This window comes from Choloepus didactylus, chromosome 4 (genome assembly GCF_015220235.1).
Source record: "Choloepus didactylus isolate mChoDid1 chromosome 4, mChoDid1.pri, whole genome shotgun sequence".
NCBI classification, from domain to species: Eukaryota; Metazoa; Chordata; class Mammalia; order Pilosa; family Megalonychidae; genus Choloepus; species Choloepus didactylus.
The window spans coordinates 44,473,469-44,489,696 of NC_051310.1; the positions used below are offsets into that span (position 1 = coordinate 44,473,469).

The window sequence follows — 16,228 nt, forward strand, 5'->3', positions numbered from 1 at the left end:
AACAAATTATTCTAGTATGCCAATCTCTATTTATAAGAGTAGATAAAGATAAGGGTGACCCGGAGAGATAATTTCAAGATTTCATCACATTGATAAATTCAAAGTAAAATCAGCATATCCTCTCTGATGTTCCTTCTTCCTTTCCACAGCTATACTATTTTGTAGGTTTGTCCTAAAATGTCTGAATTTTCCCCCAGAGAAGTTCTTTCAATATTTATTCAACTAAATAAAAAGCTCTTTTAGTTTCTTTTGTAGATAATAATAGCAAATATATATATAGCAAGTTATTTTTTTTAGAAAGCACTTTATGAGGTAAGTACTCTCACTATCTTTATTTTACACTTAAGAAAACTGAGGCATTGAAAGTTAAGTAACTCATTTAAGGTTATATACTAGTAAGAAGTGGATCTGGGATTTAAACCCAAGTAGTCTGTGCTCTTAAACACTCTGCTGTGCTGTCTCACAAATGGTTATATGGCTAATACTACTTTTCCACTAAGAGTTCTAATTAGACATGGAACTTAACCATGATTTGTATCTATGCCTATTTGTATGTTTATTGATATGATCTCTCTTCCCCATAAGGGCCCCATAAAAGCTGGGTACATATTCTGGTACAGAGTAGGCATGCAATCAATACATATATTTAAAGGAAAACTGAAGACAGAATTATATTTATAGGTTCTTCATATATAGAATTTTTGTTCTTGCTTTATTTTCATATATAGAATTTTGGTTCTTGCATTATTCTCAAAATTCTAAAATTCTGACCTTGAGTTTTCCTTCTTTAGTGTTGCTATGTGGAATTGGAAACTTTCAATTTAATAGTTTTAATATGCCAAGTCACTTACCTCCCTACTTTATTTATCTAAATACTTTAACTTTGTATTTGAAGCTTTCCACTCCACTAGTACAATCACACATAGGACCTTCTTTTTAATAGAAAAATAAAATAGAGGGTATATGTCTTGGGAAAGTCTGTGGCTGGTATTTCCACTTTCAGAATAAATGTTTCTACTTTCCAACAGGAAACAATGGGGAATAAGGTTAAAAAAATACATACAGGGGAAATTATGGATGAATAATAGATCTTGAAAGTGTATGGCAAAAAATATATTTCAAATTTCTGCCATAATTGTATACATCACCTTGAAAAACATTAGGTTTTTGTAGGACAGCAGGAGACACAAAGTCAAGGTACAAGAAGTTCAGATATGTTCTTGTTTCAGAAAAGAATGTGTATTTTCCGTGAATGCAAAAATAATACAAATGTGGACTTAAGGGAAAAATTACCTTCAAACATCAGAAGAACTGTCACATAAAAGAGGAATTAATTTTCTTTTGTGCATTGCCAAGGAAAGTTAAGGGCAGTGGGTAGAAATTATAAGAAGACAGGCTTCAGTTTGATATGTTTGGATTTTCAAACAATTAGAATTGTCTATGAAATGAACTTGCAGATGTAAGAAGTAGCAATTGAGATGTTCAGGCAAAGGCTAGGAATGCTGTAAATGGCGTGCTCAGGGTTAAACATGATGGTCTCTGAATTCTCCTGAAACTCTGAAGAACTCTGATTTCTCTATGATTATAAAGTTTATATAAAATGCTAAGCTAAATAGATACAGCACTGACAAAATACACAATAAGAAAATATTCCTTGGTTGTCTTGATTCTAAGAGAAGTCTCCTTGAAAAGGTTTCCAAACAACAAATCAACATAATTGGAACTTGGTGCCTCACAGCAGTTTAAATTATATAAACAAATAATGATGTGGATAGTCAGGTTTGCAGATTAAATCAGGACTCTTAAAAAAAAAAAAAAAGAGAGCATAAAAACAATTTACAAAAGGAATGAAGCTAGTCCTATTGGGGATATGCTGATAAGCATTTGTATAAATATGGTCCATCCTCAAAAGGGTGTATTTTTAGAAAGCCTTGATGGTGTGATTTTACTGTGTGTATTGCTTGACAGTAGACTTAAAAATTGTGGCTTCCAAGGTATCTCTGAATAATAAGAGTTTCTGTTTCTCATTTCTATAGATGGTTTCACTCTGATTGTTCTAAGAAAGAGTAAAAATAACATAGGTCTAGTTTATCCATCCTTCCCTGTAAAATGAATCCTTAACCAGGAAGATTCTCTTAAGTTTGTCTTTTTCTGTACCTTGCTTATATGTTTCCCTCTTCTTCTGTACACTCACCAGAAATGTCCTCCTCTCAGCTAATCTGAATCCTGTTCCTTTCCTTCAATTTCAGCTTAAATTCTACTTTATAAAATTTTCATTGAATACTCAGTTCTCTTAATCTTTCCCTTTAAAAAAATCTTTTGACCTGAAATGGCTGAAAATTTATAGTCTCAGGTTTTTATTGTCTTCATTTTTCATGTGATTATTTTAGGGTACAAGTAGTTTAGCAGTAAGTTCAATAAAGTCTAAGGTGTTCAATAAGTACTTGTTAAACTGAATGAAGATAATGAATTTTTATTTTATTTTTAGCAAACTGATATGTCATATGTGTCTATGTTCTGAAACATATACTGCTTTTCAAAGGAAAATGTAAAATAATTATAAAACCTAGAAATAAAATGGGCTATTACTAAAAGTCTATCCTGAAAATCACGTGAGCCATTTCAAGCTAAATTCTAAGCATTTTAAATCACAAAGGAATCAGAGACCTAAAATAAAATATCTAAGTTCAGTATGGTGAACACATTCGAAATAAACTTTTCATCCAGTATCTTTTAGAGGCAGGAAATCGAGAGCTACATAATCCAGCTGTACTAACAGGATAATGTGGAAGCATCAAATTCCTGTAAATGCATATTCCTCATATCATATAGATTACAGAAAATTTTATTTCTGTTCTTTGCCCCATGCCTTAAAGTAGTAGAGAGAAATGCTCACTTACATCCTTATTTTTTAGATATATCCACAAGTATGTTAGTGGCTAACAGCTACCATAACAATGGTTAACAGCAGAAGTAACTGGGGCTACTATTTGTAATTAGAGATAATTAGTGTTATTAATTAATTGAGGAAGAAAAAAGTAAAGAAAAAATGAACATTAACTGAACCATCTTCAAAGGTGCCAGGCATTATGCTAAACCCTTTTACACACTTTACTGCCACTTACTAGTCACTTACTTTAGGCAAGTCGATTAATCTATCTTGTCTTAGTTTCTCCAACTTTAAAATAGATATAACAATAGTAGCTGACTCATATGGTTGTTTTGAAGGTTAAATGAGTAAACAAATACTTAAAACAGCTCCTGACACATAGTAAGTATTATATATAAGAGCTGTTATTAATGGCTACTATTATCATCTCAATTATTAGAAACAACAACCTTGAGAGGTAGGAATTGGCTAATTTAGCAGATGAGAAAACTGAGTTTTGAAGAGATTAACTTGCTCTACATTCCTTTCCATAGTCAGTAAATGGTAGAGCTTCGACTGACATTCTGGCCTTTCTGACTCTACAGCGCAAGCTTTTCCCACTATACCGTAATATAGCATACAAACCCATTTAGACAAAGATAAGACATTGGAGCATATTTCCCATGTCCAGTGCTGTCTCAAAAAATACAGGAAAAGCTCCTTAAAATAGCATCATATATAATCCAATCTGACCATACCAGAGTGGTGAATTACCTAATCTAGTTTAAAATATTTTGAGTATAAGGGTTTCTAGTATTCTGCTTTGAATATCCTATTTAGTCAGAACAATTTTAAGATACCCCAAATCCTAGTTCAATGTGGTTATTTTAGTTTTACCATTTAGTCAAAATGATCTCGGAACTACTAAACAAATATTCAAAGAGTCCCAGATTATCAGTATATGATGTTACCAGTGAATGTTTTGAGAAAACTGAAAACTAGTTGAGACAAATATATAATTTAAATGACTTATGTTAGTAATCAAATTTTCTTTCAAAAACAAATTATTCAACATGATGCTTTTGCTATGCTAATATTACAATTTAAGAGAGTTTTTCCGATTGTTATAATATCCAGTGTTAACTCTGAGGTGAAGCTGTTAAATGTCCATTTTCACTGACTTTCGCAAGAGTGACAGACTGAAAATCCTTATCAATAGTCAGTAACTTAGGTCAATTTTGTCTCCTTAGTACTTACACACTATTGTTGTTGTTGCAGCATTATAATATAAGAAAAAAAATAGTTATGACAGCCTAAAGTATTATCTACTTTATATTACACACTTAAAATTGTGAAACGGATGATTTTCAATACATTGATTGTGAAAATATTTTATAAAATAAATACTTTTTTCCTTGATTTGCAATAGAAAATTGGACATGATATTCATGGAAAAAAAATTCCAAATAACCTACATGCAAAATATTTGTAGAGAAGATTAGACAGTAATATGCGCCAAAGAAATCTAAACATTATAGGCTACAAACAGAATATGCTTCCTGGAATTCACAGACTTTTCCTAGAAATTGAGGTTTCCTTTATACCAGATTTTCAGTATTCTCCACCATTCAATACTGGTCATTTTGTCAGATACATTTTCACTTCCATACTGAAACATGAAAACCCTTTTAAATGAGAATCACTTAACATCAAATTTATAGTTTCCTAAAATTTTTGCTACTCCTTCTATTATTTGATTATTTCATCACAGCCAATTATAGGAGCAAACTTTGTTAGGAAGCAATGATAAGAATATTGGTTTGAACAATTCTTAAGAGTGAGAGTTCACTTAATGTATAACATTCATTTCTTAATTTTGCAATTTTGAAAGTTTAAAATTGTATATTGTTTATTTAGAATGAGGGACATTTTATTTTTGTAATGCTTTATTTTCTATTGAGCCAGTGGGGGAACACAGTTCAATATGGGAGAAGAGGTTTTTTTTCTTTGCTCCATATAAAACTAAAAATTTAAGAGTTGCGATCCACATCATTTCAGTTTACTGAAGAACAAAAAGTAAAAGTCAGAAAATTAAAAAAAAAAAAAGTGAGTAAAGATGATTTACTGCCATCCAATAGACCAGGGGTTGGCAAACTTTTTCTGCAAAGGGTCAGATGGTAAATATTTTAGGTTTTTTCAGGCTGTACAGTCTTAATTGCATACTCAACTCTGCCTTTATAGTTACAGACAAAGTAAATGAATGAATATGGTTATATTCCAAGAAAAGTTCATTTACGGACACTGAAATTTCCATTTCCTATAATTTTCACTTGTAATGAAATCTTCTTTTGATTTTTTTTTCCAGCCATTTAAAAACATAAAATCCACTCTTAGATTGTGGGCCATACAAAAAAAAGTGATCAGCTAGATTTAGCATGCAGGCCATAATTTGATGACCCCTGTAATAAATCATGAGTGCCTTCAGGATAGGGATAGTGTGTTACTCATTTTTAAACTCCAGCACCTAGCATAGTATATGATAGCTACTGAGGATTAAAAGCAAAAAACGTGATGAATACAGGAGTGGATGAAACATAAGGATAAGCCAGACTTTTATTTAATTCTTTAATTCATGATCTAAATAATATAATACTGTACAACCCTTAATTCTGGCATAGTCTAGCAGTATAAAGTGCTGAAAGTTATTTTTACCTTTAAAATATTAAAAAGTTTAATGTTTTCTAATCTATTATAACATATTATCACAAATTTCTTTGTAATAATATACAATTTTTAAATGTTTATGAAAATCTTTTAGTCTAGAATTTATGCATTTAAGTCTAAAAGGGCTTTCATTTCACCTTGCCGGTATATCCTTAACTAAACTTTTACTTGTTAAAAATAAAAATACAAGATTCTTTATATAATAATACCTTCTTTGGACATAAATTGCTTTTAGTTGACACTGGGACATGAGATAAACAATATTTTGTATAGCAATGAGTTTTTCATGCTCCATAGAATTTCGAAATTACTGATATTTCACCATTGCTAAAATATTATCAAAACTTAATCAGATCAGAGAAGATGCAATCTGTTCTTGAAAAATACAGTTTTTCATATCAAAACAGAAATGTGGATTAGCATGGTATTATGTTACTATACATAAGCTTTACTAGTATCTCATATTTGGAGGAAGGAAGAAGGCCAGGAGGCATGGGACTATCAGATGAACTATATTTTAAGATTCAGGGCCTATAAATAGATGCAATTTCATAATATAGGAAAATCAATTCTGATAGCTTTATTCTTATAAAATAGGTAAACAGGATAAACTTTACTGAACTTGCTATTCCATTCTTTTGAAAAGACCTGGGAAGATTCTACTTATATGAAACAACTAGAATATACAAGCACATGGGGATAGAAAGTAGAGTACAGGTTACCAGGAGGTATGGTGTAGGTGGTATTAGAGTTAATGCATAATGGGTTTGTGGGGTTTCTGTCTGGGGTGATGGAAAAGTTATATGATAATAGATGGTGGTGAGGGTAGGACAACACTGGGCCTATGATTAATCCCATTGAATGGCATGCTTGGGAGTGGTTGAGATGGGAAAGTTTATATTGTATGTATGTTTCCACAATTTTAAAAAAAAGGAGAAGAGACAATTACAAGAGAGGTGGGGCAAGATGGCAGCACAGAAAGGTGTGGAATTTAGTTAGTCCTCTAGAGCAACTAGTAACAACTAGTAAATAGTCTGGAACAACTGTTGGGGGACATTTGTGACTGGACACACATCATATACCAGCCTGGAAATGGTGGAATGGCTGAGATTGCAGCATGAAACTGTTAAGGACCCCAGACTGTGGAGCTGGTGCCCCTCCCCCACCGACACAGCCGGCTGAGCTGAAATACTTCTCTCTGGAGAAAAGTAGCAGGTAACTTATGAAAAGGAGGCAGGGTCCAGCTCAAGTAGCTGCCCTCCTTCAGAAAATTCAGACTCCAGGGACTAGGGGTGGGGGTGAACCAAAAACAACTTAAGCTTGGCTTCTGACACCCTCAGCCCTGGTCAGGACAGGGTTCAGTGAGAATTAAAGGGGCCACACTGCAGGCTAACCAGTGCCACCTGCTGAGAAGGATAGGAAAAGCACAGGTCTAGAGACCTCACAGGAAACTATGACAATATGATGAGTCTCACCCTCAGGGAAATCTGACATTGATTACAGCCTACTCCTGAGACCTGGGCCTGACTGGTCTGGGAAAATCTGATTGGGGTAATCAAGGAAACCAGTTATCCAGACAACAAAAAATTACAAACCACACTAGGAAAAACAAAGGAACAAACTTATGCTTCAACTGAGACACAGTAATTGAAACAGCTAATTATTAATGAAACAAATCACCTAAATCAATTCAAACATCAAGTCACTGAGTTGAGGGAAGATATGGCAAAAGAGATAAAGGATATAAAAAAAGACATTGGGCAAGAAAATAAGGAAGAACTCGAAGTTTGAAAAAACAATTGGCAGAAATTATGGGAATGAAAGGCACAATACAAGAGATGAAAAACACAATGCAGACATACAACAGCAGATTTGAAGAGGAAGAAGAAAAGACTCATAACTTGGGGGATACAACATCTGAAATCCTACACACAAAAGAATAGATAGGGAAAAGAATAGAAAAAAAATATGAACAACATCTCTGGGAACTGAATGACAACACGAAGCACATGAATATACATGTCATGAGTGTCCCAGAAGAAGAAGAGAAGGGAAAGGGGGCAGAAAACCATTGTAGGGGAAATAATCACTGAAAATTTCCCATCTGTTAAGAAAGACATAAAATTATAGATTCAAGAAGTGCAGCGTACCCCAAACAGAATAGATCTGAATAGACCCATGCCAAGACACTTAATAATCAGATTATCAAATGTCAAAGACAAAGAGAGAATTTTGAAAGCAGCAAGAGAAAAGCAATCCATCACATACAAGGAAGCTCGATAAGACTATGTGTGGATTTCTCAGTAGAAACCATGGAGGCAAGAAGGCAGTGGTATGATATATTAAAGATATTGAAAGAGAAAAACTGCCAACCAAGAATTCTACATCCGGCAAAACTGTCCTTCAAAAATGAGGGAGAGTTTGAAATATTTTCAGACAAACAGATACTGAGAGAGTTTGTGAACAAGATACCTGCTCTACAGGAAATACTAAAGGGAGCACTACAGACAAACAGGAAAAGACAGGAGAGAGAGATTTGGAGCACAATATTGGGTGATTGTAGCAAACCAATGTAAGTACACTGAACAAAGATGACCATGAGTACTTTTGAAAGAGGAATGTTAGCAGCATGTAGGATACCAGAATGAAAGATGGAAGATAAGACTGTGATTGTATAACTTAGTGAAACCCAGAGTGGTCAATGATTGTGACTAAATGTAAATATATTTTCACATGAGAGAGAACAAATGAATGTCAACTTTGCAAGTTGTTAAAAATGTGGTGGTACTGGGGAAAAATATAATCAATGCAAACCATTGTCTATAGTTAACAGTAACATTGTAATATGCGTCCATTAATTGTAACAAAGGCAATATACCAAAGGTAAATGTCTATTAGAGGGGGATATAAGGGAGGGGAATGGGATTTTTAGCATTGGTGGTTGAGTCTGACTTTTTATTGTATTTTAGTTCAATTTTATTTTTTCTTTTGTTGCTTTTTTTAGTTGTCATGTTTTCTTTCTTTTTCTGTTTTCTTTTTACTTTTTTCTCCTTTTCCTCTTTCTTTGTAGAAGAAATGGAAATGCCCTTATATAGATAGTGGTGATGAATCCATAACTATGTGATTATATGGGGAACCACTGATTGTTTACCTAGGATGGAATGTATGGTGTATTAACAAAACCATCTAAAAAATAAACAGAGGGATCCAAGTGCTGGAGAAAATGTGGGGAAAGGGATATACCTAATCACCATTGGTGGGGAAGTAGAATGGTGTAGCCCATCTGGAGGGCAGTATGCTGGTTCCACAGGAAGCTTAGCATGGGGTTGCCATATGATCCTGCAACTCAGTTACTGGTTATCTACTTGGAAAAACTGAAAAGTGGGGCATAAATGGACATTTGCACAGTGGGGTTTATGGTGTCAGTATTCACGATTTGTAGTGGATGGAGGTAGCTGAAGGGTACACCGACTGATGAATGGAATGGTAAACTGTGGCGTATACATACAATGGAATATTGAGCTGCTACAAGAAGGATTGAAGTTGTGAGATGAATGGACATTGAGGACAGTATGTTGAGTGAATTAAACCAGAAATGAAAAGAAAAACATTATAATGCCTCACTAATGTGGATTAACTATAATGTGTAAACTCTGAGAATTGAGTATGACAGCATAAGTTATCAGCATGAGGCTTATAATGGAGGTTTCTAGATTGAAAGCTCTTACAGCAGTTATATCTATTTATGAGTTGTAATGGTTATTTCTAAATTCTGAGATGCTGAGGTCTTTGTGCATAACCTGGTCAGTCCCTGGAACTCTGGGTATCTGTGTGACACCTGAGACTCAGAGGCAGAGTCCGGCAGCTATGAATGTGAGCATTACCCCATAGAGCAAATGTTAAGGAGTCTGAAAAAAAGAGTTCATACTTTAATTAGAAACATGAATAAAATGGACTTGCTTAGTACTAAGGTAAATCATTCTAAAGGGTAAAGGACGATATTGACAGTGTTTTTAAAAGTTCAACTTCTATGTGAGATCAAAGGAAGAGAAGTTTATTAGGTACAAAATCTATACATTTTTGTAATATGCTACATAATTTAACGTATATGGTCAGTTTATTCAAACAACATAACTACATGGAACATTGAATAGGGAGTGAAATCTGGTTGGTTTGTACAGGTTAGTGTGAAGCCCCAATACATCTCAGAGTAATTTGGGCAGACAATAAAAATGTACTTGCAAAGCCCCCTTGAGGGTCTGGGGGAAAGTGTGGAAATATTAAATTTCCCCACCTGGAGAATTAATGATATTCTCACAAGCACTGCGGGCTAACAATTTAGAAAGCTGAGCCCTTGATCTTAGGGCTTGCCATTATGAAGTTTGTTACTGCAAAGGAGAGGCTAAGCCTTCTTATATTTGTGCCTAAGAGTTACTGCCAGAGAATCTCTTTTGTTTCTCAGATGTGGCCTCTCTCACTAAGCCAACTCTACAGGTAGACTTACTGCACTCCCCTCTAGGTGGGACGTGACTTCGAAGGGTGTAAATCTCCCTGGCATTGTGGGACATGACTCATGGGGATGAGCATGGCTCTGATATCGTGGGATTGAGAAAGCCTTCTTGGACCAAAAGGGGGAAGAGAAATGAAACAAAATAAAGTTTCAGTGGCTGAGACATCTCAAATAGTCAAGAGATCATTCTGGAGGTTATTCTTATGCATTATATAGAGATCTCTTTTTAGTTTCTGGTGTATTGGGAAAGCTAAAAGGAAATACCTGAAACTGTTGAACTGCAACCCAGTAGCCCTTATTCTTGAAGACAATTGTTTAACATGTAGCTTACACTGTTTGACCATGTGATTGTGAAAACATTGTGGTTCTCACCCCCTTTATACAGTGTATGGAGGCTATGGGATGTTTTGGATGTTCAGTTTTACTTTAACTTTTGTTCTTATTCTTTTTGTGGGTGGTAGTGAAAATGTTCAAAAATTGATTTTGGTGATGAATGCACAACTATATGATGTTACTATGAACAACTGCTTGTATATCGTGGATGATTGCATGGTATGTGAATTTATCTCAATAAATTGAATTTAAAAAAAAGAGAGACAATGGCAATTAAACGCAATACACGATCCTGGACTGGATCTAATAATGGAGAAGAAAAGAGCCAAAAGAACATTATTGAGACATGAGAAAATACTGGAATACAGACTAAAAATTTATGTCAATAATAAAATTCTTGAACTTGATAGTTATATTTAAGGTAGTTACATAAGTGAATATCATTGCTCTTAGGAAACATACATGGAAGTATTATATGTTCAAGGAGCATGATGTATACAATGTACTCTTCATTGTTTAGAAAACTGATAAATAGATAAACAGATACACAAATAGAGAGAGAGCTGGACAGTTGGATAGATAAAGAGATCAATAGATGGAGATGGATAGATGGATAGAATGACACAGCAAATATGACTAAATGTTAAAACTGGTGGATCTGGGTATTTGCCGGGCAATATGTTGGACTTCTCTGTAGGGTTGTGCATTGTTTTTACAATTGTCCTGTAGTTTGAAATATAAAATAAAAAATTTAAGGGGAAAAAAAGAATTGGGAAGAAATCTATTGAACTTTTCATTTTGTCTAGATTTCATACACATTGACATTAACTTTAGATAGCTTTATTTCATGCATTCTTTGATCATTTTCCCCCTTCATGTTTTTCTCTGACATATATATATCATCCCACAAACAATTCTCCTTTGTGTTTGTAGATCTAACTAATTATTGACAATTATTGACTATAAAATATTAGTACTCTAAGGGATAACTTTTACATTATTTTATGTTTATCAAATTAATGTGCTGTCAGTAACTTCTGACTTTATTTAAAACTATTTCAAATCCTAATTGTATATAGGGAAATTTGGTCTAGAAACAGTTGCTTCTTTTTTAGGCACAATTATCTAACAAGATAACTTTATAACTACAGGTCTAGAATTTATATTTCTAAATTCCTATCTGACATCCCAGTACAATATTTTAGATTTTATGAGAATTGCAACTATTTAAGTTTATAGAGTAAACTGGAATTTTTGTAGAATTATTTTTGGGTGGCCCTATATTGCTTTTGTTCATCTATTTTTCAAAGGTTTATAAGTTCCAAGGGCTTTCTTCATGAATATTCATATCATATCTGTTTGTATATATAATTAGGAAATATAGTGAACATATTAAGAGACAAAAATATTCACAGGCAAGCAAATCATCTGATTTTAAAAATAAATTTTTAGAGAAGATATATTTATGTACATTTTAAACTAAAAAAAAAAAAAAAAAAAACCCACAATGGAACTTTGCCCAGGTAGTTGCTATAGCCATAAATGAATATAAGAACACTTTTGACAGTTTTCAAGTAACTGAAAACTTTTATTTATGAATGTGTTCAGTTTCTGATATAATTAAACATACAGAGCCATGGAAGTAGACAGACTTGTAAACAAATCCTTAAAAAAAAAGGAAAGAAAAATAAGCAGATTATAGAAAGGTAGAAATTCAAGATCTTTATGAAGATAGGAAAGATAAAATATGAAATCTACTCCATCAAAATTAAGAATTAATTTAACAAGATTGTTAAGATTTCATGGACATACTTTAAATCTAATATAAGAATCTATTTGTCCATCTGGTAATTACATATAAAATATAGAAAATAATTTTAAAAAAATTAACCCTTATAAAGTTATATAAGACTAAATAAAATGCCAGGAATAGTTCTCATTGAATCATCACAGCCAGCCTGATAGAGAGATACTAAAATTTTCCCCCATTTCATAGAAAACTGATGTACAGAATGGTTAAATGACTGGTCTATGGTTATCTTGTTGGTAAGTAGCAGAGACAAAATTCAAAGGTTTGAGTTTTTAACCTAGCAGTGTGGTATTAACTTAAAGCTCCATTGGATACAAAATATTTAACTTTGTAATGTGAATTATTTCCCCATAATTAAAAATAATGTTATCTGGTTATGAATGAATTCTATGATATCATTTTCTCTGCTTCTCTGATGTAAAAATAAGTACTATTACAAAAATGTCAAACCATTACACACAAAATAGGGATATGTAAATACAAAGTTATTTACTTCAAACCCTTAAGACAGTACCCAAACTGCAAAAATCAGTGTCTTTACATACAGGCAATTTTCTTAAAGACAAAACAAAACAAAACAAAACACAAATAAACCTCTGCAGGAGATGGCTTCCTTCCCAATTGTACTTTTTTCAGTTAGTCTCACAGTTTTCAAAGAAATTTAAAAATCTGTCAAAGGATCATTGCTCCTTAGGACCCAGGAATGAAATAAACTGTGTGAGGATGACCTTTTTTAAGCATTTTTAGTTCATCTCCCAATCCAACTCTATTTTGTTTCCTTTTAAAATCAGAACTATTTTATTTATGACCTTAATTATAATATTCAAAAAGCTGTGTGCTATGATTTTCATGAAGAATAGAAAATTTTTTACAACTTGTTCAAAAATTTCATTTTTATATACTAGAGAAAATGTGGAAATATGGATGCAGCCAACAACTGCATCATCTGGAATCTTGTTAGAAATACAAATTCTCAGACCCCACTGCTGATTTACTGAACCAGAAACTTTGAGGGTAGGGCCAAACAATCTATGTTTTAACCAGCCCTTTTGCTTATTCCAATAAATGCTCAAGATTGAAAAACACTGCACTGGAGTAAGGACAGTGATTATTTAAAAGGCACAGAGCAAAAGCACCTTGCTGTTAAAAAGGTAGTAGATACAACAAGGTATTGATTTGAACATATAAAGAGATAGCTAATATTAAGTTGAAATGTAGCCAACACTTTTTGGGGTTGGAAAGGAAATAATGCTGTGAGTGGTAATATAAGTTTGCATATAACTGAAGTGACACCTGAAGTGCATAGCTTCCTTAATAACAAGAAAGCAAAGACTTTTTTCCTGTATCAGTGAGCATAGCTTACTCTTCATTCTTTTCCTAAATCTTCTCCCCAAGCAAAGGCTGAAGGTGATTCTTGTGGCACGAAGCCTAGATATTAATTCTGCCTGTTTGGCTTGTTAAATTCTGTATTTAAATGCAGTTCACTTTTTAAAATTAGGGAAAATAAAATCCTTTCTCTTCCAAAGTACTGTAAAACTGGTGTAAATACTCTTCTTACTATTGTACTCATCCTCATGTACTGTGAGATCAATGACAGGGATACCTCAGGAAATGGGAAAAAGGGTTCAATTCTGAATTGTATTAACAAAGCAGATCAGACCAGGTTCCATGGTGAATAAGAGTTCTGCTATCCCTTCCTTTGGCAAAGTTTCTGAAGCTCAGACGATACCACAGACCACTGAACAAATGAAGGATTACTTTCTGGACCAGTTCAATCTTCCTCATCTATATAATTTCCAGTTTAAATCCAAAGGAAAAAATTCAAGAAACATTTTTATATAATAATTCTTCCACAGCAAAATTTTCACCTTCTTGGAACCACAAGTAACTTGTTAGGACTAACAAAAATACAAAAAATGGTAAAGAAAGGATTAAAAATAACATGATTAGTCTACTCTTTGAATATGAGAAAGGCATACATTATCTCACCTCTGGAGTGACATCTCGTGGTGCAAACCCTGTTCCTCCAGTTGTTAATATCAAATTAAGTTCCTTTTCATCACACCAATCTATCAGGGTTTCCTAAAAGAGAACAACAGTATTGTCACACGCTTGCTCAAAAGCATTCAAGTCCTCAAACACTTCATATACAGTGAGGAAACATTATTTTCAACAATCAATGTGAAAACTGTAAAGCAAAATTCATTGAACAGTTTCACTTGAGATCAAAACACACTGCAGTTTCGGGTATTTTATTCAATAGAAAATGAGAATGCAAGCAACGAATTCTTGAAAGTAAATAAAATGGGAAGATGCCATAAATAGTTTAAAATTAATGTTTACTATGTACTTATATAGCATATCTGAAGTTCTTTTTAGCCATTCAAAATATATGTAAGTTAAAAAAATAATTATTACTTGTTAATTACATGATAACATTATTTAATAGCTACACTAATCCCACCAGTTAAATATTGTACCTCAGTTTTATATATCAGGAAACAGACTCATTTTTTCATTAATAGATTTAGAGAGATTAAGAAATTTGCTCATGGGCTCACAAACTAGAAGGAAGAAGAACTGTGATTCAAACCAGTTGAATTCTGGACTCTCAACTTATATTCTTTCCCCTACATTAAGTCAATATTTTCTGCTTTTTTACAGTTTAGGAAAGTTTTACATTTGTTCAGTAATTTATTCTTTATGGTCACCTTAAAGCTTCTCTGAAGCAGAAGTCTGCTTTCAAAGGTCATCTCCAAAATGTCTCTGTAAGCTAAAGCTCCTCTCTCAGTGCCAGTACGTTCTTCAAAGTGCCCCTTTTGGCTGTAGCTCCTCTTCAAAATGTCAGTCTCAGCTGCACTGAGTTCCTTCTGTTTGTCAGCTCATTTATATGGCTCCAGTGATTTAATTTAGACCCACCCTGAATGTGTGGGGTAACACCTCCATGGAAATCATCCAGAGTCATCACCCACAGTTGGGTGGTATGCTTCTCCATGGAAACACTCAAAGAATTACAATCTAATCATCACTGATATGTCTGCCCACACAAGATTATATCACAGATAATGTCATTTTGGGGAACATAATACACTCAAACCAGCACAGGGAATTATCTCCTTCACTTGACTTCTTCCTTTTCTTCTAAGGATCTTATCTCCATTGTTGCCTGGGTCAGTGCTGACAACTGTAAATGCCTGAGACTTTCTCTAATGAGCTACTGAGAATGAGAGAGAAAAGAAGAAAAAAACCAGAAATCCCCTTTTCAGAGCCAGTTCCCAGCTCCCCAGTTTTGCCAGCTGATTGGAGTTGATAACCTGGTTCAATGTGTTCCTTTTCTTGGGACACAGCCCTTTTCCAGTATTCTGAGCTCAGCTGACTCCAAAAGCCTGTTTTTGTTTATTTATTTATTTATGTTCTGTCAGCCCCACCTCCTCTCTGCTGGGAGAGTCCTCAGGGTCCCTGTCCTGCTTGCTCTGGGGTTTATCTGTGCTTGTAGCTTGGTTGCACCACCTTCCCTTGCTCCCAGCAGAGATCGCTTCTTTTTCCCACAGAGGAGTGTTCCAGCTCAACCTGCCATGCTAGTGGGGGAGTGGCAGTTTGGGGAGCCATACATACAGTTCTATGCTGTGATCTCAGCAGTTCCACCCATTCCAGACTGGTATATGATGTGTGTCTGGACATGGATATCCCCCAGTTGTTCCAGACTATTTTCTAGTTATTCTGGCTATTTACTAGTTGCTCTTGGGGACTAATTAAATTCCACCCCTCCCTAGGCCACCATCTTGCCCTGTCTCTATTATGTTTTTTATATCTAACAAAAAATAAATTAAAAAAAAATCAATAGAAGCCAACATTTAAATTGCAGAATCAAACATTTTAAGTTTTTTTCAGCCATTCCAATAACTTCATAATAACTACCTCAGAGTTTTGGTAAAAAATGGAATGAGATAATATTTGTAAAGATCTTAGCTCAGTTCACAAT

The 16,228-nt window shown here is 33.8% G+C and overlaps 1 protein-coding gene across 7 annotated transcripts in view; it reads right to left on the minus strand.

Annotated features, from left to right (window-relative positions):
• GPHN (gephyrin) overlaps positions 1 to 16,228 on the minus strand; it is a 784,704-nt gene that overhangs the window by 407,055 nt on the left and 361,421 nt on the right. For all 7 annotated transcript variants that reach the window (XM_037832495.1, XM_037832502.1, XM_037832496.1 and 4 more), the window contains exon 4: positions 14,236 to 14,328. In XM_037832495.1, coding sequence (XP_037688423.1) covers positions 14,236 to 14,328 — 93 coding nt within the window. The remainder of the gene's footprint in view (positions 1 to 14,235; positions 14,329 to 16,228) is intronic.